The following is a 22,668-nucleotide window of genomic DNA, read 5'->3' on the forward strand; positions in this document are numbered from 1 at the left end:
CGTAACAGGTGAAAGTCAGACAGGCAACCCAATAAAGAAAAATTTGTACTATTCTGCAACAGCCTATATCAGGGCTAAGATTGTCCTTTTGATTATTAAAGGAGGACTCAATTTCATTTTCTCTGATCTTTTCAAGATTACATGAAATTTCTGTTGAGGCTAGATTTCTTATGGTCATCAGGGCCATGAGACTGAGCCATTAGTAAAAACCATTCTTCCTTAGGTTTTCTGCAACAAGTCAAGTCAGTAAGTAAGCACATCAATTCACACACACACACACTATAAATACATACACATACAGAAAATCACAACATCACATTTTTGTTTATGTACTGCATATAATTATTAAGTTCATGCACACACAATAACAAGAATACATATACTTGTTGAGTTTTATTTTAGTTTTGCCCAAACAAGGCTATAAACCTATCACCTTAACTGTAATGGCCCAAGAGCATCATCATTTAGTTAATGGGCTATTTTCAAAAATTAATCAGATGAAATGACAGCTGACCAGTAGCCAAAAAACAGATGGCAATCACTAACTCAACATTACAATATATGCTGCAGTTTTTTCATTTAAATTAAAATTTGTTTCCAAAAAAATTCAGGAAAATTGTTTTTTTTAAGAGTACTTTTGTATCGTATTTGTTGAGTTTAAATGTGCATTTATTACAGCTGAATTGAAACCATAAGCTAATGACACATGAATAGAAAAGCAACAAAGACAACTTATAGCCATAAACATGTTCATCCTAATATTTTACATACTGAGAGACGGTTCTAAGAAGCTGAATAAATAAATAAATCAACAGGAAAAAAAACCTCATGTGAAACAGTAAACATTACCAATTTACTGAATGTATAAAACTGTTTTATGTTGTTTTCACAGACTATTTTGAGGGATGTTTTAACTTCCAAGCCATGCATGGTAACAATAATGCTTATCAAACGGACTATTTTCATTTCTTAAAATGTCATTAAAAGAAAAATCTATATTTTTGTCAAATAAAACCTGGATCACACTAAACTTAAAATTTTAAAATATGCTACATTTAATGTGACATAACAGAAAAACTGCAAACATGTTGAAAATGGACTAACAAAAAAACTTTAGCATTTTATGCCCACTTTTTGGAATTTATTAAATAATTATGGTCACACATCTGGGGAGAGATACCCTGTTTTTGTGAAAGATACAGCATGTTCTTACATTAAGTTTCCTTTTAATAATAGAAGTTTAATCTGTTCTTGACAATCCTGAAACAAATCTAAAGACAGATTTAAAAATAAGTGCCACAAAACGTAGCTTTTTTCCAGATCATTAACTTATTAATTGGCTCTAGAAATCCACAGAATAAAAAATTAATATATAAAATGGGGAATTTTACAAACACCAGTACATTTTTGCTTCCCTTACAGAGTTCCTCAGAGAGGAAATGAGTGTTAGGAATTTAGATGATGGTGAAATATAAGGAGAGAGTCTGGACATTAACAAAATGCACAAATGGAAAAGCAACACCCACTGAAAACAAGAAAACCACAAGCCTGCAGCTTACATTGTTTAAATTGTTCAACTGATTTGCTCCATATGTTCAGTACGAGAGCAAAAGTTTATTTTAGTACTTAAGATTTTCTTCATATGAATGCTTGCAAAGATTTAAACAGAAAATTTTGCCTATGTAGCATAATGAACACATGTGCAATTCATTTTTATATTAAAGAGCTATCCATAGATGAAAATGGGGAAGAAAGAAAAGCAAAAAGTGTCATTTTTATTTTGCTAACCTAGTCTTCAAAATGGTTAGGTGTTTTTAAAATTGCTTGTGAAAGCAACACTCATTCATAAAGAAAATAAATGTGATTCAATTTCTCTGGCTGTTTTGGAATCTGCTAAATAGCCAACAGAGGGTTTTACATGGAAACTTTCTTTAAAATGAAGCCCAACAGTTATTTTCTGTCAGTAATGCTGCAAAATTATAATGAGATCAGAATTTTGTTTAGCCCAAACTACACTACTCTTCTCACATGGATCCATTGTCCCAGCTACATTCTATAGAGCACAATATGTTAGTGTAAATATACTATAAAATCATTTTAAATCTAGACCATTTTTTTTACTCTACAGAAGCAATTTTGGCACACTTAATACTGTCTAGGCAAAACATACAACTCTCAAAGATTCGTTTATATTTAGTGGATTACATATGTACCCATAATAGTGAAAGGAAAGGCCTACAGGTTGGCAGTGACACCAGCTATGTTATACGGGATGGAGACGGTGGCACTGACCAGAAAGCAGAAGACAGAGCTGGAGGTAGCAAAGTTAAAGATGCTAAGATTTGCACTGGGTGTGACGAGGATGGATAGTTTTATAAATAAGGATAGAGAGTTAGCTCAAGTTGGACGGATGCGAGACAAAGTCAGAAAGGCAAGATTGCGTTGGTTTGGATAAGTGCAGAGGAGAGATGCTGAGTATATTGGGAGAAGGATGCTAAGGATAGAGCTGCCAGGGAAGAGAAAAAGAGGAAGGCCTAAAAGAAAGTTTATGGATGTGGTGAGAGATGACATGCAGGTGATGGGTGTAACAGAACAAGTTGCAGAGGACAGAAAGATATGGAAGAAGATGATCCGCTGTGGCAACCCCTAACGGGAGCAGCGAAAAGAAGAAGAAATGTATCCACATACTGTCCACAACAAAACAGTTTCATAAAAGTTATTGGCCAGTTTTAATTTCTTTTCAATAATTTAACTGAGCTTATTAAATTAGTAAACACAATACACTACCAATGTCCTAGTTTTATGTTTTGCTTAATGCAGGTGTTCTTATATACTGTAATAGCAGCTGTGAAATTGATACCTGGGCACATATACAACTGTGCATTATTTAACAGGTGCAGGGAATTACATTTTACTTTAAAATGGCACATCATTTAACAAATGTGAGCATGGTGTTGTAGTGGTCCAGCATCCTGAGTCAAACTGAAGCCCTAGTTACAGTAATCCCTCGCTATATCGCGCTTCGACTTTCGTGGATTTTAAATGTAAGCACATCTAAATATATATCACAGATTTTTCGCTGGTTCGCAGATTTCTGCAGACAGTGGGTCTTTTAATTTTTGCTACACGCTTCCTCAGTTTGTTTGCCCTGTTGATTTCATACAAGGGACGCTATTGGCGGATGGCTTAGAAGCTACCCAATCAGAGCATGTATTACATATTAACTAAAACTCCTCAATGCATCCCGCGCGGAGCTTGATTGTTTGCTTGTCTCTGCCTCTCTCTCACCCTCTCTGACATTCTCTGCGCCTGATGGAGGGGCTGTTTGCACAGAGGCTGTTTGCTTAAAAGATACTGACGCTTCTCTAAAAAAATGCCGCTTTATTGCGGTGCTCGGCATATTTAAAAGCACAAAAGCACACGTATTGATTTTTTGATTGTTGCTTTAATCTCGCTCTCTCTCTCTGGCGTTCTCTCGCCTGACGGAGGAGATGTGAGCAGAGGGCTGTTGCACAGAGGCTGTTTGCTTAGAAGATACTAACGCTCCTCTAAAAAATGCCGCGGCAAACTTAAAAGCACAAGTATTGATTTTTTGATTGTTTGCTTTTCTTTACGAGCTCTCTCTCTCTCTCCCTCTGAAATTCTCTGCTCCTGAAGAGAAGATCTATTTGCATTCTTTTAATTGTGAGAAAGAACTGTCATCTCTGTCTTGTCATGGAGGACAGTTTAAACTTTTAACTAAAGGGTGTTATTTCATGTCTAGAGGGCTCTAATAATGTTAACAATGTGGGAGAGTTTTTATAAGGGCTTAAAATATATAATAATAACCATACAAACATATGGTTTCTACTTCTACTTGTCTAGAGGGCTCTAATAATGTTAACAGTGTGGGAGAGTTTATATGGGCTTAAAATATATAAAAATAACTACACAAACATATGGTTTCTACTTGCGGATTTTCGTCTATCGGGGGGTTCTGGAACGCAACCCCTGCGATCGAGGAGGGATTACTGTACAGTCCTGATTATTATAATTGTAGAAATAAGGATAAATTTCATATTAAGCACTGTTGTAGTTGTTTTATTAATTTGTATGGCATAATGAAAAATTTTGGAAATGCTAAGCAAGGAAAATGTACTGTAATGGTTTGTGTATATATTTCAATGGGTGTTTTATGCGAGTTGCTGTTCACACCCATGTAAAATTTTACTTCAATAAATCCAGTGATAGTTACTCTTTAGTTAGTTAAAATTTCAACTAATTTCTAAAGCTGGTTCATTCCTATTCTATCAGCTGAAGATGTGACTTCAGTTAGAAATATTTTAACCTTATTTATACACACAGAAAACTTAGCAAGATCCAGCACATTTTAGAGCCTGACAACAAAGATAAATTAAATTTTTATTAAATGTTTGTTACATTAAAAAAAAGCATTCCCACACAGAACTATGAAAATCAGATGCAATGGGATGATGTCTAAGCCCATTAAATTAAATAAAAAAAAAAAAGCAGCTAATAAAAAGTAAAATAAATAAACACATTGTGAGGCTTTATTTTTCTTCTCCAGTCCTTTTGGAGATCTTATTGCACACACACTGAGCCACAATGAACACAACTCACTTACCCTAATTCGGACTCTTGCAGATTCCACACCAGCAGGCTGACCTGCAATTGAGACCTGAGAATGACACATGAAAGGAAGAATTTTAAATCAAAATACCAAGAATATTTTCCTAACAGGGGACTTAGACTAAAGTAACTACAGCAATATATATTTAAAAATGTCTGCTTTTAAGCAAATAAAATAAGTTTAATTAAAATAAAAATAAATCAAGTCCATCAAAGCAATATTTTAAATGCACAGAGAGGCAAAGCCGGACCAGGCTAAAAAGTACAAAAAGCACTTTGCAAAATAATCTAAAAAAGATATAGAAAGAGAACTGTAACACCTGTAGTTACAATAATCACACATCACCTCAATGGGCAATGCTAGTAATATATCTAAGCACTGCATGGGAAAATACAGTACAGTCCTTATACAAAATATTGAGGTGTACATCTATTTGCTGTAGCAGATTTTGTTTTGCATTAACGTTTCCATTTTTGTTGTGCTTCGCAAAATGTGTGCATACAGTGGAACCTCGGGTCACAAAGTTCGCTAAAGTTTTGCATCTGTTCACGACCGCACACTTGGGAGACGAACAAGCCAGTTTCCCTTCCATTTCATACATGCCAGTGATTTACGTACGTATTCAGTTTCTCCCTGTACAGTACATTGTTCTTAGTCAGACGTGCGTTGCGCAGAGGGACTTTGTGGTATAGCGGGTCCACAGCTCATGTCAAGAGGCCAGTTTTAAATAATCGCCGCGCTGCAGCTGCCACGTCCTCTTCATAAATAGAAGCGTGAGGCAGCTAAAGGGAGGAAAAAGAAAAGAAAGATGGAGGTTGAGGAGTGAGGAAGTAAGCAGGAAGCAGTGTGGAAAGAACCAGTGTGAGCGAGCGAGCGAGCGTGTGCTCGCAGGCAGGCAGGCAGCTGAACAGTGAGCCCAAGCAGGGGTGTGGCAGAAGGTAGCAGTCGCTCCAGCTAAGCAATCAAGGAGCTAGAGTGACCAGAAAAGGAACGGCTGGCCACAAAAGGCCGAGAAGGCAGCGGGGTTCACCAGTTAAAAAATGCACCTGGCTTGTTTTTAAAGAGACTGCTTCGAGCATGGTTTTAACCTCATTGTATTTAATGAAGACTTTTTTCTATTGGATTTTAACCTCCACATCACTTCTGTTTTTATGGGATTATTTATTTATTGAAGGATTCTGAAAACACTTGATTTAATTTGCACTTTGTTTTTGATTGTTGTTTTGTTGATTTTAATAAAAGCACTTGGCACTTTTTGCACCATCCCCTTGCTCCATTGTACAGTAGTGCCTCACTGTCATGCTCATCGGTAACATTACCGACGTTGACGGGTCTAAGGGCTCCCGGAAGCGAGATGGGAGCATGCAGCGAACCCGCATCGTCACAGACTTTACCTCAAAACTGTAATCTCCTCTCCACCCAGTTCCTCCTCACTTCCTTTATGCCAGAACTTGACTCATGCAAGGTTTATGGTTAGTTTTTGTATTACAGATTTTTCAAATGTTCATTTTTCGTTTTGTAGTGTGAATTGTTGCAATGTTACTTTTCTTAGTTGTTTATTAAATTATGGATTTTTCAAATGTTCATTTTTTTTCCTTTGCTTAAAACTCATTAAAAAAAGTGTTTACAGCGAGCAGTTCATAAGGCTATAGCGTGTATACTTGTTTGTTTTTTTTCCTTGATATTGAATGTTCCATGAATTTCTGAAATGTAATGTTCTGTGAACTAAAATATTTGAGGTATGGTATAAAAACAAAAATTCCAAAAAATTACACTGGTATCATTAAACCAATAAATGGAAATAGAAACTGTAAGGCAAACATGTACAGATGAGAAAAGAAAAAAAAAAGATTAGGTTCCGCTAAAACACATTAATGTAATGACCTCAGTGATTGTGTGAGTGCTTAAGGCCTTCAGTACATGTGAGAAGAGTGGTATTTAGGGGTTTGCCAGGCTCATTTCATATTGCCCTTTTCTCTTTCTTTTCAATTACATTTAAAGCAGCTGTGCGCAACCTGCGGCCGTACGGCCGCATGCGGCCGTGGGCAAGGACTTTGGCGGCCGTGGACGTGTATATAAAAGTGTACGTAATGGCGGCCGTGCAGGTGTAGGGTCTCTGGACTCCAGTGACGGCTCTGATTGACAGCAAAGAAGTAAAGCCTGACCAAATTCCTACCGTCCGTTTTTCGGGCACTTTAGACGGCTGTTGCAGGAATTCGCTAACCGCTTTCAAGATTTCGAAAAGATTTCAGCAACAATAAGACTCGTTGCTTCTCCTCATCTGGTGGAGACAGAGAGTGCACCGTTACATCTACAAATGGAGCTAGTAGAGTTGAAGAACAATGAGCAGCTTGTGAAAAAGTTTACGGAAGAAAGCGACCTGCTGGATACGTGGAAATCAGCAGTAGAATACCCACAACTACGAGAACTGGCCAGGAACATTCTCGTTCTTTTCGGAAGCACTTATTTGTGCGAAGCAGCGTTTTCCAGAATGAAATATCTGAAAAACAGGTACCGGTTTTTTGTCCTATATGACGTTTCGTAGACATTTTTTTTACATATGTAGACCAGTAAATTGAATATTGTCAGATATATCATACTCTGTTTTAATGTGTAATCTGTAAATTTTTACATAAATCATAAAACATTATTAAGTTTACTTGGACTTACTGGCGGCCGTTATTAAAGTAAAAAGTCTGTAGTGCGGCCGTTATTAAAGTAAAAAGTCTGTAGTGCGGCCGTCAATAGCGGAAAGGTTGCGCATGCCTGATTTAAAGATATTCTTCAAACCGCAACAGGTTTTTTTTGCCCCTCAACCTTGAAACTGTGAATGAGTCTCATTTTTGGCTTTGGTCAATAGTAGACAAATCACAAAAAAATAAAATAGCAATAACCTGAACATTACAAATTTAAAACTAGACTGCAGAATTCATTAAGCCAGCAAGAATTTCAGGATATTTTTCAAATTACTGTAATTAATTGTTATACACAAACTGAGGTTTATATAGTCATCATCTCTCTCTCTCCTTGCTTGTTGACAGTGTAACAGCATCCTGAGCTGGGCAGATATACAATAAAAGATATCAGCATGGCAAACACAAGACTTTAGAAAGAATAGATTTCTATTCTTCCAACAGGTGCATACTCTCCTATCAAACGACCATATCTCTTTGTTTTGAAAGTGTCAAGATTCGAGTTCCAGATGGAAGTACTTCAATAACTTACCTTTTTTCAGAATAATTAAAAAGAATAACACTGACTGAGGTCATCCAGCTTAAGATCAACATGAATCATATTCTTTACTTTCTCAAGTCATTTTCATTAAATTGTATTCCTTTAGGTTGTTTTCATTGCAATTAATTACATCAGTTCTATTATTTTCATACGAGTTAACCCCTGGCTTCCCACTTTTCCTCTGTTCTTCACAGTGTTGTGTGCCATATTTAGGAAAACTAACCTGCAGAGCCTTCAGTCAAGAATTCTTGAGTTAGCGGTTTCAATTCCTTCCATGATGCCCTTTTGTCATAACTGTTCCAGACCTTACACCTAATAGGCTTACTTCCTGGTTTGTCAAAGACATTTTTTGCATCATGGAGCTGGTAAAACTGTACATTCCATGTTTTCTATGCTTCCCTATTGTCTTTACAGCATGCCAAAATGGCCCCTGCACAGCCTACACCAAGCGTGCACAAGGTTTTCATTCAGTAACTAAGATCACCTTCATTTCAAAGATTCAACTTTTATCCAGTAAAAAGGGTGCAGATATTTCACTTTAAAATGATTATAGATGTATCTCTTTATGATGCCATGATTGACTGATGGAGCATTTACACTGTGAGAGTTTGCAGTTAAGCAACTGCCTTTATTTGAGCATTTGCTTATCAAAGTGACCTATCAGTCATTATTCCGTCTGCTTTTTAAAGTTCCCAGACAGTTAGTTTTCAAAGGGAAAGAGGTTCATCTTTACAATGCATATAGACTTGCCTATGTAAGTTGCAGTGGTAAAACAATATATTTGTCAATAAATTCCAGTTAACCTGTGTTTATCAAAAGCTAAATAGTGAGTTTTCAAACTAGCTTTTCTTTCTCCAAAAAATATTGAAAACTCTGCTCTTGAAAGATCCCTCCTGTCAATCTGGATCTAATCCATCTCTTTTTCAATAAATCAAGAATCTTTTCTAAGAATCCTTGCTGTCTGTGAATTTAACTGGACTTGTCAAACAAAGTGGCCTTTCTTCATTTGCAACAAAAAATCATATGCTATACATCCTTACAATACTGATATACTTTACACAAAGCCAGAAAGAAAAAAAATCTTAATAGTTTTTTTTTCTCAACCTATTACATGTTCAATGTAAATTTGTGAATGTAAATTTATTTATATAGCACATTTAAAAAAACATAGTAATGCTGCGGTCAAAGTGCTTTACAATAATAGAATAAAAGAAAAAAACAAAAACAATAAAACATAAATAGTAATAAAATATATGAACATAAAATAAGATAGATAATAAATAAATAGAAATAATGTTATATGATCACAAAGAGGAAACCATCAGTATTACTGAAGATCACTGAATGCAAGTGAAAAGAAGTGAGTCATTAATCTTGTTTTGAACAGTTTAATTGTAGACGACTCCTTTATGTGATGAGGTAAAGAGATTCCACAGGCGAGGAGCAGCAGCTGCAAATGCTCTGTCCCCCTTGGTTTTACATTTGGTACAAGGGACAACAAGAAACAACTGACCAGAAGATCTAAACACTCAAGATGGCTGGTGTAAAACACACAGTTCAGATAAATAGGCAGGAGCAAGCCCGTGTAAAGATTTAAAAACTAGCAGCAAGATTTTAAAATCAATTCGAAAACTGACAGGCAGCCAGTGTAAAAAAAAGCTAAAATAGGAGAAATACATACTTCCTTGCCCCAACCAGAAAGCGAGCGGCAGCATTTTGGACCAGCTGTAACCTGTATATCAGAGATTTGTTAACCCCAGAATACAGCGAATTGCAATAATCGAGGCGAGAAAAAATAAAAGCATGAGTAGCTTTCTCAAGATCTTTAGAAGATAAAAAAGGCTTGATCTTACCTAATACACGAAGTTGGAAAAAGAAACTCTTTAACTACAGAATTTACTTGTTTCTCAAAAGAGAGGTTACTGTCAAAGATAACACCAAGATTGCGGACTTGAGGTTTGGAAAAGACAGAGATAGAGCCGAGAAGTCCAAGACCAGTTTGGGCTTTAGCTGGTGGACTCACTATAAGCACCTCTGTTTTATTTTGATTTAGATCAAGAAAATTATTAGCCATCCATTACATTACATTGACATATTACATGTTCCTTTTTTGACCTATTTAAGCTGTGAGAAAAGCTGTCAAACAAGTTATATAACTCCTCCACCTGAACAGGTCACATTTATACAGGTAGACAACTACAAAATTATAAAAACTTAAAACTTAGACTATCAAACAATGTTCATTAAGTCATATGAATTACATACAGATATACAGTATACAGATAAATTAATGAAATGGGAATATATTTAATTTATGCATCTCTCGGAATATATACGTGTACTGATTTATTTATTAACCCCTTATAAAATTTATTGCATCATATAATCATCAGAGAAGTGTGAACATAACAAAAGTTTATCATCAGTGGTTTATTTTTTATAATAAATATATTATAATTGGACGGACTGTATCCATTGTGTGCACTAAAGACAAAGACACTATCATTTAACCTGTTGAAATGTTAAATTAAAACATGTTTATGTGAAAGTACTATACCACTAGAGGTTACATATTGCTCCTCTAATCTCACATCCCTCTTTGACTTAACTGACCCAGTTCTTAAAACAAATGATAATTAAACTTTCTTCCTCTGCATAATTCTATTCTCCTAAAGGCTATTCAAGCTAGTGATATGGATTTAACATTAAATATACAGAACATAAAAACTGAGAATATAGTTTTTATAAAAAAAAAAAGGAACATGAGTGAAAAGAGAATGAACCTAGCACACAGAGGCATACCTTTAATTCTCCACTTAAATTGTAAACTACAACTGCATAGTTTCAATTGCATAATACAAAGGTGGGTTAACCCCAGTATCACAGCACTAACTACACAGGCTCCAGGAGACTGAAAACATGTTACTTTTTTGTCATAATGCCTATGTCAACTGCTACTACAAAAGCAATAACCTCATGAGTTGATGTCTAATAAATTAGTCATTGTTGAACAAGTTACAGTTTGAAAAAGGAATTCCTGGCACCCAGAGATCCTGGCACTCACTGACAATAGGAAATAAAAACAATATTTCACAAGGATGAATAACTCTTATTATTGCAGCAGCATACCCATAAAAGCTCTCCAAGTGTAAATTTCAGTGAAATAAAAGAGAAGCAAAACACACAAAGAGCAATCAATGCTTTTAATCCATTACATTTTCAACTTTTTCACAGCCCAGATGTTTAGTGTACTTCAGTGCCTGATGGAAATCACCAAAATAAATGTGAAAAAGAATAAATGGCAAATAGTATTTTAAAAAATATTTAGACCACATTATTTACCATATGTATGATAAATCTACTGCATGTGAGCAGACAATAAGGAAGAAATTCTAGTCTAGGACACCAAGAAGCTAAAACTGAATGAAATGTGTAACCAGAACAGAAGCTGAATTTACCAAACTGTTTCATTTTGATTTCTTTATTTTGAGACATTTATAAGCATTAGGTATAAGCTACTTCATAACATTTAGCTAAACAAGTTTTGAAACTTTAACCTATTCACCACAAAAACAACAATACATTTTTTCTGTTAATGGTCATTATAAAAAGCATTTTTCTATATAAACACTTAGTCTCTTAATGAGTCCATAAATATTTAAGGACTTTAAACTGAATTCAGAGTCCCCTATATTGTATAGTCTACTTAGTACACATCAGGCTAAAGGCAGGAGCCAAAACAGCAAAATGCTGTTAATATCACTGAATAATCACTGAGCATATTCATATTCAAAGCTACACCCACACTCACTGTCAATTTTGGCCTGCAATTAATGTAACACACATATATTTAAATATTCAAGTAAGTTACCCAGACAAATGTCACACAGGCAGTGGCCAAGCTGTAAGCAAGTAAGACTCCAAATAGTCTAATATATAAAGCTGAATGTGTGTTTGTTTTTCTGATATTCAAATTTACACTGATGAACCTTTCTCCACCAAACAGATCCTATATCCATTTATAGAGAGGAATACTACATGCTATGTTTCGTTGTAAAATTAAATTGGTTCCCCCACTGTGGGCTGCTCTACGTATCTCTGCTAGTCCTCAATATTACAGAGTGCAAGTATGCCCTGCAATGGAACAGTATTCCTCCATGTTTACCTCCTGGTGTACACTTGGTGCTGCCAAGGCAGGTTCTAGTACCTATGACCATGAGCTAGATAAAGAAGATTTCATTGAAGATGAATGGTGAATTCTGAATGTAAAGAATTGTCTGCACTTTAGACCAGGAATCAAAAATTTGCAACCACATTGTGCTTGTCTCAGTTCAGAGCCATCCTGATCGTACAATAGGCATAAACTAGTCTCTATAAGAAAGAATACAATATCTTAATATTTTTTGACTAACTTTAAGCATAGGTTACAGAAAAAAATTTCGTTGAAAGCAAAATGGTAGGTAACCATTACTGGAGTAAACATTTTAAAAACAATCAATTTATACTAGCCCATGATACATTACCTACTACTTATTAACATATTCACTCTACAATTTAGGATTTAGTCATTGTGGTTGTTTGACTGATTAAAGTAATGTAATGTGCCACCAACCTTTAAGTCGCCAGAGTAAGTTAAATTTCATGACTAGGACAACACAACATGAACAATTACACAAATCTATGATGGCTTTTATTTACGTTTCTAACTTTCAAACTATTATGAGCCAACCACCACAACTTAAAACAAAATCAAAGCGGTTTCAATTTTTTCATGACAAGTCGTAGACTGGTTGAACCAAGTCACTTGGTTATGTCACACTACACGAATGTGAGAATAGAAGTGTGCCAACACTGGAATCACCTTGTTAAGAATATGTGAATGAGGTCTGTGAGTGAAAATCACAGAAAAAGTAATTTAATGTGACATCCTGGGACTTCAAGGCAGCAGTTAAATGAAATAAAAATAAAAAAAAATAAATGTATTTGAAGTTTTAATAAAATAAAGCTGGTTTAAAAGCAAACAGTAAAAATGCAACAAAGTGGCCGATATTTTGGATTTATATAGTAAGTGTTCAGCTTGCAGTTCAATTAGAGAACATAATTAAATAAACTATGTTCATATACAATGCTTATTATGTCACATAATGCATACAGCTTTGCTGAAAATCAACAATAAAGGAGATAGTAAACAAAGACGACCTTTAGCATTAAGCCTGAAGGTTTATATCATATTACCAAGAAAAACTTTAAATATTAAAAACAGATTTAGTATGTCATCTGCTAGCACTATAAAACATAAGGTCTAACTGCAAAGTGACTGCCATTTAGAAAGACAAAGGAGCAATGTGCATCTATGTGATGTAAAAGCATAAAACTGTCTCCTCATTGATTGGGTTATTATGGCTCTCAGGGTAGTTGTGTCAAACAAATTACTCATTACATAATTGCAACTATGACAAAATAATACTAGCACAGTAATTGAACACACTGACTGAGCATTTTGGAAATTAAGGTCCCAGTTTACAGTACAAAGTTTACCATATTGTTTACAGTATTGTACTGGACCAGTTAAATGCCATTCAAGGACATGTTCAGAACACATTCTGGATTACAGTAAAAACAAACTCTTAAGGTACAACACTGGCATAAATCATTTTACCTTTTCATAACACTCATTAACACAAAATCAAGCCCCCAAGTTAAACTCTCCTTGTGAAAGCATCTTTCTTTCTGCATGTACAGTATGAACTACTATTACAATGTAGATTTGATTTCTCCTATTAAATCAGAAAGAAACAACAACGAGAAGTAAACTGGTGATCAAACTTACCTGATTACTTTTTTCAGCCTGGTTGTTTCGATTGGAGTCTGGAAAATGTATATGACAACCTGTTTCTTCCATCACCTTTTTAATGTTGTTTCCTCCCTTACCAATTACATGCGAATGTTCAGTGTACGAAACATCCATTTTCAGAGTGACCCGATTACTCTGGATGATAAAAATAAAAATACATAAATATATACAGTACTTTAACAATACTGGAAAGAAAAGTTTTATATTCAATTTCAATTTAAGGGCTATAATAAAAAAACAAAGCTGTCATTGCTTTTTATGATATATGTGATCAAATATGCATTAAATAAAAATGGAAATACAGATTAGTGCAAGACAAAAGAAAGAGAGAGAGAGAGAGAGAGAAAACAAACACTACAGCTACATCGAGTCACTGCACCCATCCATGCCACTACCTGCAAACTGCACACAGGACTTTCATTTAGAGAGACTGGAGCCAGAAGTACCTCATCTTTGCATTTGGTGTGCCCATAGAAAGACAGAAGGAAGACTTGAAGAGCAAAAGGGATATCACAGGAGAGGATAGAAGAAACAAACTAAGACACAGCTAGGATACTGGCACAAGATTAAATTTGTGTCCATGTTAAGAACAAATTGATAACCATGAAGGCTAAGTAGCAGACCAGTTAACAAAGGAAAAAAGGAAGGTTAGTTTGGGTTGGGAGCATATTCATCTGAAAGAGTAACATTCCTTCTACAGTTTCAAGTAGTAAATAACAAAACTGGTCCATGCTCTCATAACCTAACCCAAGAATTTTAATCAGGAGTTTATGATGCAGAAGACGACCACTCAACATTTTTTGGAATGGGCAAAAGACAAGATGAACACTTGATAATGCTTATTCCCAAGACAGGGTACTACTTTGCATAACAGCCAAACCTTCAGTTTTAAATAAAAAAAAACAAAAACAAAAAACAATGTCAAACATCTAGCACCACTTTCAATCAAGGATACTCAATCATTTTACCCCAAATGTTCCAAGAATCTACAGTATAATCAGCCATGTATCAGAGAATCAAGAAGAAGAAGAGAAGTACTGACACATGCTGTGCCCATTCCACCAAACCTCCCAAACATGCACACCCTCCATACCCTACAGCACCCATTACAGCTCTGCTTAGAAATTATTCTAACTGGACCACTCAATTCTGATCAGAATTACATAAAAGAAAACTCTAAAGCAGTACCAGGGTTGCACATATTAATATCTATGAGTGCCAAAGCAGCACAATAAGTAAAGAAATGGAGCATGTAACAACCAAAATATCACATAGCAAAGCAAACTGTTCAATAAACACACATTCACTTAACAGCAGAGCTGATGAGTCAGTAGGAACAGAGCCACTGTAGTCATGAAAATCAGTGTAGCGACTAGACCTGTGGCCGTTATGAGTCTCTATAGGGGGTAGTAGTCATGTGGTGTGAAAACCTGCGAGGACAGTGATCCGACCTTGAAGACAAAAAGGATGAACACCAACATAAGCAGCTGTTTAATTATCCTTGAGAGGACCATTTATTGTCTCATTAAGAAAGGGTTCTCACTAGCCATTAAGCTGAAGAAACATCGCTCATTTTTGTCTTCAAAGGGGATCAGAGTCCTCACAACAACAACAACACCATTTATGTATATAGCACATTTTCATACAAATAATGTAGCTCAAAGTGCTTTACATGATACATGAGCTTTCACTCCACCTACTTTCCCTTGCTGATCTGCTGCACTGTTCATTATAATGCTGTCTAAGTTTGAGGCTTGTAAGGGCACTTGCTTTTATGAAAATATAGGACCTCTGAAATACAAAACGGACACAGGAGGTACAAGTGAAAAAGATTAGAAACAAGGAGCTGATGTCCGATACGCTATGAGTCTGGTAGCAAAATGTTACACGTTGGTGCTCTTTTTTTCCTTAGTAAATAGAGAAAGTACAAGTTAACATATAATAAACAGTACATGCAGTACATATATTTACATTTCAATATGAACTCAGATTTAACAAAATCCTTGTTTAAATTATTTATTTTGTTTTTGGTGCAGGTTAATTTCAGATAGAATTAATGTTTTAAAAACCTCACTACAGCAAAGTGTATTTTAACTGCAAAATTAGTACAACAAAGTAATTTCTTATAAAAGAGGCAGCAAAACATGCATATTTCATCTGTACTTGGCCCAAAAATTACGATTCAGTCTTGCAGCAGAGCTTAGCTAAAGGAGGGTTACTGCAGGCCAGATGCATTGTGGGCATGTCCTGGGCCGGGATAACTTTCAATTAAATTTGACTTTATCTGTACTTGGGGAGTTCTGGAGGTCTGCCACAGCTTGATTCTGTCACTTATTTCAGGGTTTTTTGAGGTATGGTTTAACTTCATTGAGCATGTTTATTAGACTAATGATCCAGTTTTGGCTTGCCCTTCAGCAAAAGAGCAGACTGCTGCGCTTCCCTCGTGTTAATGCTACTCATCCAGTTTCCAACATGTTTTATAAATTCACAGAGAATTTACCCGGCACACCATAATCTTTATTATTTTAAAATTTTTTGCATTTGAACTTTGTGGATTCAAATTTATACATTAAAACAATTCTTATTTACAAATGTGACCTTCATTTCCTCTGAATTTTTATCATGATCTTTTTATGTAAAAATGTTTGAGGTTAAAAAAGGGTGACTCACAAAAGAATGGACAGCAGCCATTTGCAACCATCATTCATAGGAATTCATAGGTGACGTCACCTAAAGGGTGCGTGCTCTGGACTCCTAGATGTGCCGTTTATGTAACTCGAGAGGTGTTGGCTCTGGAAAGTCTGTGTTATGGACACAGAGGTGCGCCATTTCGATATAGAGTCGCGTATTCTAGACACCAAGGGAGATCCCCATCCCCTGGTCCTCAAAGTCTAATGCTAAAGACTGCGTGCTACACCGAGGGGTGTAGTTTATGTAACTAAAACAGCTTACTTTACAGACAAAGTTGGAAATTCTTGCAGCAATTGATGCTAACAACAAGAAAATAGATGCTTCCATAAAGTTAAGCATTTTGCAGTCAGCTTTGGTTACAGTATGTGTCAAAAGTCTGCTCTATGTTCCAACTCCAATGTAATGAAATCCCTGTTATAACAAATTATTTTTTAGTCCCAAGCACATTATTCTAATGGAATTTGACCTGAGTGTATATGTATATATGTACAGTATTTATATATATTATAATGAGATTTTTGAGACGCTGACAACCCCCTAATTGCACTGCTGGTGCAAATGCAAGTTTGCATGCTTCACGCGTAACATGTATCTTGCCCGCTTGTTGATGCAGGGAATATTTGAAACTGGCTGCTGACCTGGCCATATGTTCACTTTCCGTTTTCTCACTTGGGCATGAAGCTTGTCTACTCTTTTAAGCTGAGATGGGAGAGACTGCAAGATGACTACAGCATCACTGTGTACATGCTGTGGTTTTTTAGATAGATAGATAAATAGATAGATAGATATGTAATATAGTTGTTTATCATAGCTGTTAAATGCAAACGTAGTACAAGTCAGATATGTACTGTACACTTGTAGAGATGGAAGTGCAGTTGGTTTTGCTTAGGTTTCTAATTAATTTTGAAGGTCAAACTGAACTGGATTATGAAAAACTATGAGAGCTAATAAAATATATGCATAAGTAATAACATAAATGATGTCTTCCATAATAAATTAAAAGCCCTGTGTTTTTATGGTTAAGAGCTTCCACATAATAACAACTACCACCAACACATACTGAGTAAAGTCCTTAACACAAACACAACATTTGGGACCATGCACTGATGGTGCATTGCTGCACCCACCACACAACAAACTACTTGGATTGGGACTCAAGTGCAGAGGATGAAACCTCAGCACCACACTGAACAGTGTGTTTTTTTGTTTTTTTTTTTAACAGCGGCTGGAGTGCCAATCCTGCCACCAACCCCCAAGTCTTCCATGCAAGTTGCAGATTAGCATCATACACAGGGTGGAGCAATTGTAGGTTAAAAGCCTTCCTCAAGAACAATCTCATGTCTTGGTCTAGGCTTGATATAGGTGGTAGGAAGAGAACTATGAAACCAGCATCAATTTGACGTAAGGAAAGAAGAACACATAAAATGGTACACTGTGGTCAGAGCAAACTACAAGTGAGCAACACTGCACCGGAAGGTGGCCCACTCGCAATGTTTTCATAGATATGGCAGACCTTATAATATGTGAAAATGCGAGAATAAATAGTGGGCTTTCTTTGTGGAAATGGAAGGACTGATGGACCAATGGAACATGGTACTTGACTATGAATGTGACATCTTTCAGGAAAAAGAAAATATACGATTTGACTATAGCTATACTGAAATGCCATAACAAGTACTGAATCACATGTAGACCTGATCACATGTATTGAATTACATACACACATAATTGTATGTATTGAATCAAATGAACATACAATGATTTGATTTCTTTATGGATGTCAATCGATATAATGATTGTTGGTATGCAGTATCTGTGCATTACAATTTTTTCCCAAAACTTGGAAAATAAAGTACACATCCAGCATCACCGAGGCATATGCTATGTACTTCATTATCTTGGTAAAATGCCGATGCCCTTTCACACAATGCATGTCAAGCAAAGCTGATAGGCCTGGTAACACATTTTGGATAGCTGCTTATATATATATATATATATATATATATATATATATATATATATAACAAATGTATACTAAAGACTATTTTCTATGTGGAGAAAGATTATATTTATTTACCAGGGAAAGATGGTTTTTGATTGTGGTGATGCAACTCGAGCCTTTCAAAGGCAAATAAGCTATTTGCTAAAAGACAAGCTTGCTAAATATCTCTTTTTGGTGTACAGTTTGGTATGAATTATCACCCCCATAAAAAGGTAACACAAGAGATAGTCAAAGTGACATAAACTGATAAATTGCAGAGGTAGTGAAAGGTAAGGTCATACAACAAAGCAAAAGTGAATACAATAATACTGTTTTTGGTGCAGGAGCCGGTCAGGCTACAAAAATGAGTGCAGACTGCTGATGTGAACAGTTTCATAATTAGTCCATTATGATATATGTCACTTACCTATCTATTCTGTAAAATATGTCAGTATAGCTGTAATTTTTACAAACTATAAATAAAAATACTAGTTTTTCCTTAACTTATTTAATATTTCGAGCTGATTAAAATGTTTTTTTTGCTTTTTACATTTAAATAGGGAAGAATATCTTAATAGTTATTGTCATAGCATCTTTTGAGGTCCCTCCCTCTCTCCTAGTTTAACAAAGCAGTGCTATGTTGTAAGATATAAATGGAATAAAACAGAAGAAAACCTGGTAAAGAGTTACTGTAAAGATGCCTAGATTGCGGCTGATGAAATATGTTTTGTAATAACCCTACATGCTGCTTGTTGTTTACAAATGCTTGAGTATGCACAAAAATATGCGAGTATTGTTGTAAATATTGAAAATGTTTCTATAAAAAAAAAAAAGTGTCTGCTTATTTTTGTGCCACCTTATTGAAATGTGCGGTTTTGCTTTTCACTAATAAATAAATGTAGAGTAAAACTTCTGTGCAGGGCAGTAGTAATAATGCCGCGCTTTGTAAGAAGTAGACAACTTCCAAACTCAGGGTAAGTGTATTTAGCAATACAAACTGTATGCTTTAATGGGGATTAACAATAAAGAAGCAGAACAGCACAGAAACAGACAGCACAGTCTCACACATTTATCACTCTCTCCCCTACCAAATTTACACTTTAAATGAATACTCGGTAGTCTTCATTTGCAATACACTATCTGAAAGTCCAACAAGTCCAAGTAGGAAAAAAAAAAAAAAAAAAAAAACTCCTTTGGGATAAAAACAATCCCAATAATATTCCAACAAGAGTATGTGTAAAACCCTCTAAATCCTTGAGTATATATTGCAAACTAATGAAAAGGTGACATCCCCAAGGCTACTCTTGGCATGACAGGTACATGAAATATCTGAAGGGCACCATTCACATTTGAATTTCAAACTGAATGTAGAATATATTTCATACTCAGAATGGGGAAAAACTATTTTAGGTATAATGTGAATGATCAAAACAAATTCCATCTTGTCTGGATAAAAAGTAGTCTGCATACCAATAAGCTATCATGTGGTTCAAGTCTGAACACATAAGAAACTTTCATAAACAGAGGTTTTAGCAACATGCTTCCTTCAATCACTACCATATTCCAGTGTCAGATCATCATTAGCTAAAAGCTGTAGTAGCTTTGTCACGCAGTACCTGGGCTCCCTTAATAAAAGGGCAGTTTAGGGTAGGTAGAGGGCAGGTCAAACAGAAATTGAAGATAAAAGGACATGTTTAGTGTGAACGCCAGGTTTGGGAATGTGGACAAGCCAAACAACAGATAGTCATAGGCAGTGATCACTTTTAGGATGGCCCAGAAGTGCTTTAGATGTTTCCCATAATGTCTCTAAAACTGTTATGATCATGTGCTCTCTATCATACCCTCCTGCTATTATTTATTTAAAACAATATCTCTTGTAGGGCATGATGGCTGGATGACAGGAAACTGTTGAATAAGCAATGTGCAAGCTCTAAACAAATTATTTCTGAATATAGAACTCTAAACATCTAGTCATTTCTCTCAATAATACTGACGTAATATCACAATGGGATACAATCTGGGCACATCAAATTATTGAAGAGGCTTCTAAATTTGGCACGTCTTAATGAGGAGGTGTGGATCAAGTTCCAAGTCCAGCAGCCAATTACAATGTGTACTGTAACCTATCCTAAAATGACCATACAAAGTTCTACATATTTTACACACAATTTTTGAATTCTGGTTTTCTTCACAGCTCATTACTCTGTTCCACCCCAGACAATGGTTGCAATATGCATAGAAGTCTTTGGCAGCAGCCCATTTTGTTTCGCAGGAATTTGGCAAGTACACATGACAAACTGTGCAAGCTTCAGATCAACTCAGGTTACACCACTTCAAAAAGGAAAGCCTATCACATATAACTTAACATTTGCAATTTCAAGCATAACTTGCTACTCAACAGTCTGTCACTTGTAGCGTCAGGGAGTCAGACCTGAACACAGCTTAACTACAATTTCCTGACTTCTTAAAAACAAGACATTCGATTAAGGGTTGAGGTAACTGGGACACCTAATACCTGCATGTGAAAGGACCTGCAGCAATTACGAGAAACAGTTCAATTTGTCAACAACACACAATAATGGCAAAGAATTTATGCCTAAAGTGAGCTTACTTTTGTGTCAAGGACTGACATAATTTTTTCTTTTGCTTCCTTCACTTTGTTCTTCTTCCCAGAGACTTTGATGTGAGGATCTGTTAAAGCAGTGCAAGAAAGAACATTTAGAAGTGTACTTAATTGTCAAATCTGAAACATTCATATCATTGGATGTCATTAAATAATACATTATTACTGTAAGATGTCACTACAAATCAACTAATTCTACAGTTCTTACTTATAGATTTCAGTAGTCTAGAAGACTGAGATTCACCAACCATGAAATAAGAACGAAGTCAAATATGAAATACCTTGCCTGCACATTTGAAAGTTGCCTTTTTTGGTATAGTGACACACAAATTGAATTAAATTTAAGGGTTAAATTAATTGATTTAAATCTTGGCAACACTAATGTAAAATAAGTTTTCTGAAGAAAAAACAACATTTAAAAACATTACAGTGAAACACCAAAAATATGCTTTATAGAGGTGCACATCAAGTTGATAAGTATTTAAAAAGACAACTTAATATCACCTGCTTTATGACATGTTTCTTCAGTAAGGAACATTATGCAACTGAAATTATTTTGCTATTCTTTTATTTAGGCCTACTAAGAGGCAAATGTAAAAACAAAATCTGTTTTACCATTTATGAAAATAGAAAAATGAGGATTATGGTAGCACATAGGATAGCACTGATGCTTCATAGATCCAGTGTGTTGGGTTGGAAACTCAACCCCTGTAACTGATTGTGTTCAGTTTGCATGTTCTTCCAAACAGAGTACAAGTTTTTCTCCATGGACTTCCTCCCTCATTCTGCAAAGACGTGCACGTTAGGTTAATTGCCAATTACCCTTGTGATGGTACTGGATTCCCATCCAGGAAGTGCTTCCTACTTTGAACTCGATGCTGTCAGAATACATTTTGGCTTTCCCACAAGCCTAAATTTGAATTAAGCAGTTTTAACAATATTATAATGATAGAAGGCCATAATTTTACCTCCTAAAATGTTTGTTTACAAGAATGCAAATGTAAGATGAAATGCTTTTCAAAAAACTGTTATTTGCTTTTTTTTTAAAATTAGGTTTAAAATATCCACTATATTAGTATACAAAATCAAATTGAGAGGAGAAAACATTTTTTTTTATTCCAGAGACATCTTTTCCTTTGACACTCCTAGTGCTGCTATTCATATAGGTTGTTTATTACACTTATATTATTGTCTAAAATTATTAAGAAATAAAGCTTAGATTTTAAAACCTAGCTTCTTTGTTCAAACCTATTAGTTTCTGGTCTTCTTGACCACTCTGAAAGAGTTAATCATAAAAAAACACTATATGTAAACTGTTATAAATTTCATATATATTTTATCATGGCTTCCAAATTAAAAAGCAAGGTAAAAAAAAGAGATTAAAACAAAACTATTAAAACAAAAAACAAAATTGCTTTATTGTATATAATGTAGTGCTGGGCGGTATGACCAAAATTCTATATCATGGTATTTTTCAAAATTTTACCAGTTTCACGGTATTTGACGGTATTTTTTCCCATGTATGAGTGGATGTTAACAACATTTTCCACTGCAATTACTGCAGTAGACTAGCTAAGAATAACCTATTCCACTGTCATGAGAAGTGTACATTGTACAAAAAAAACATTTTAATGTGCACACAAGTATTAATACAG

At 35.3% G+C, this 22,668-nt stretch overlaps 1 protein-coding gene across 1 annotated transcript in view; it reads right to left on the reverse strand.

Annotated features, from left to right (window-relative positions):
- bicc1b (BicC family RNA binding protein 1b) overlaps positions 1-22,668 on the reverse strand; it is a 394,885-nt gene that overhangs the window by 84,777 nt on the left and 287,440 nt on the right. The window contains exons 4-6 of the mRNA XM_039771563.1: positions 21,002-21,081; positions 13,695-13,853; positions 4,625-4,678 (exon numbers count right to left, since the gene is read on the reverse strand). Coding sequence (XP_039627497.1) covers positions 4,625-4,678; positions 13,695-13,853; positions 21,002-21,081 — 293 coding nt within the window. The remainder of the gene's footprint in view (positions 1-4,624; positions 4,679-13,694; positions 13,854-21,001; positions 21,082-22,668) is intronic.

This window comes from Polypterus senegalus, chromosome 1 (genome assembly GCF_016835505.1).
Source record: "Polypterus senegalus isolate Bchr_013 chromosome 1, ASM1683550v1, whole genome shotgun sequence".
NCBI lineage: Eukaryota > Metazoa > Chordata > Cladistia > Polypteriformes > Polypteridae > Polypterus > Polypterus senegalus.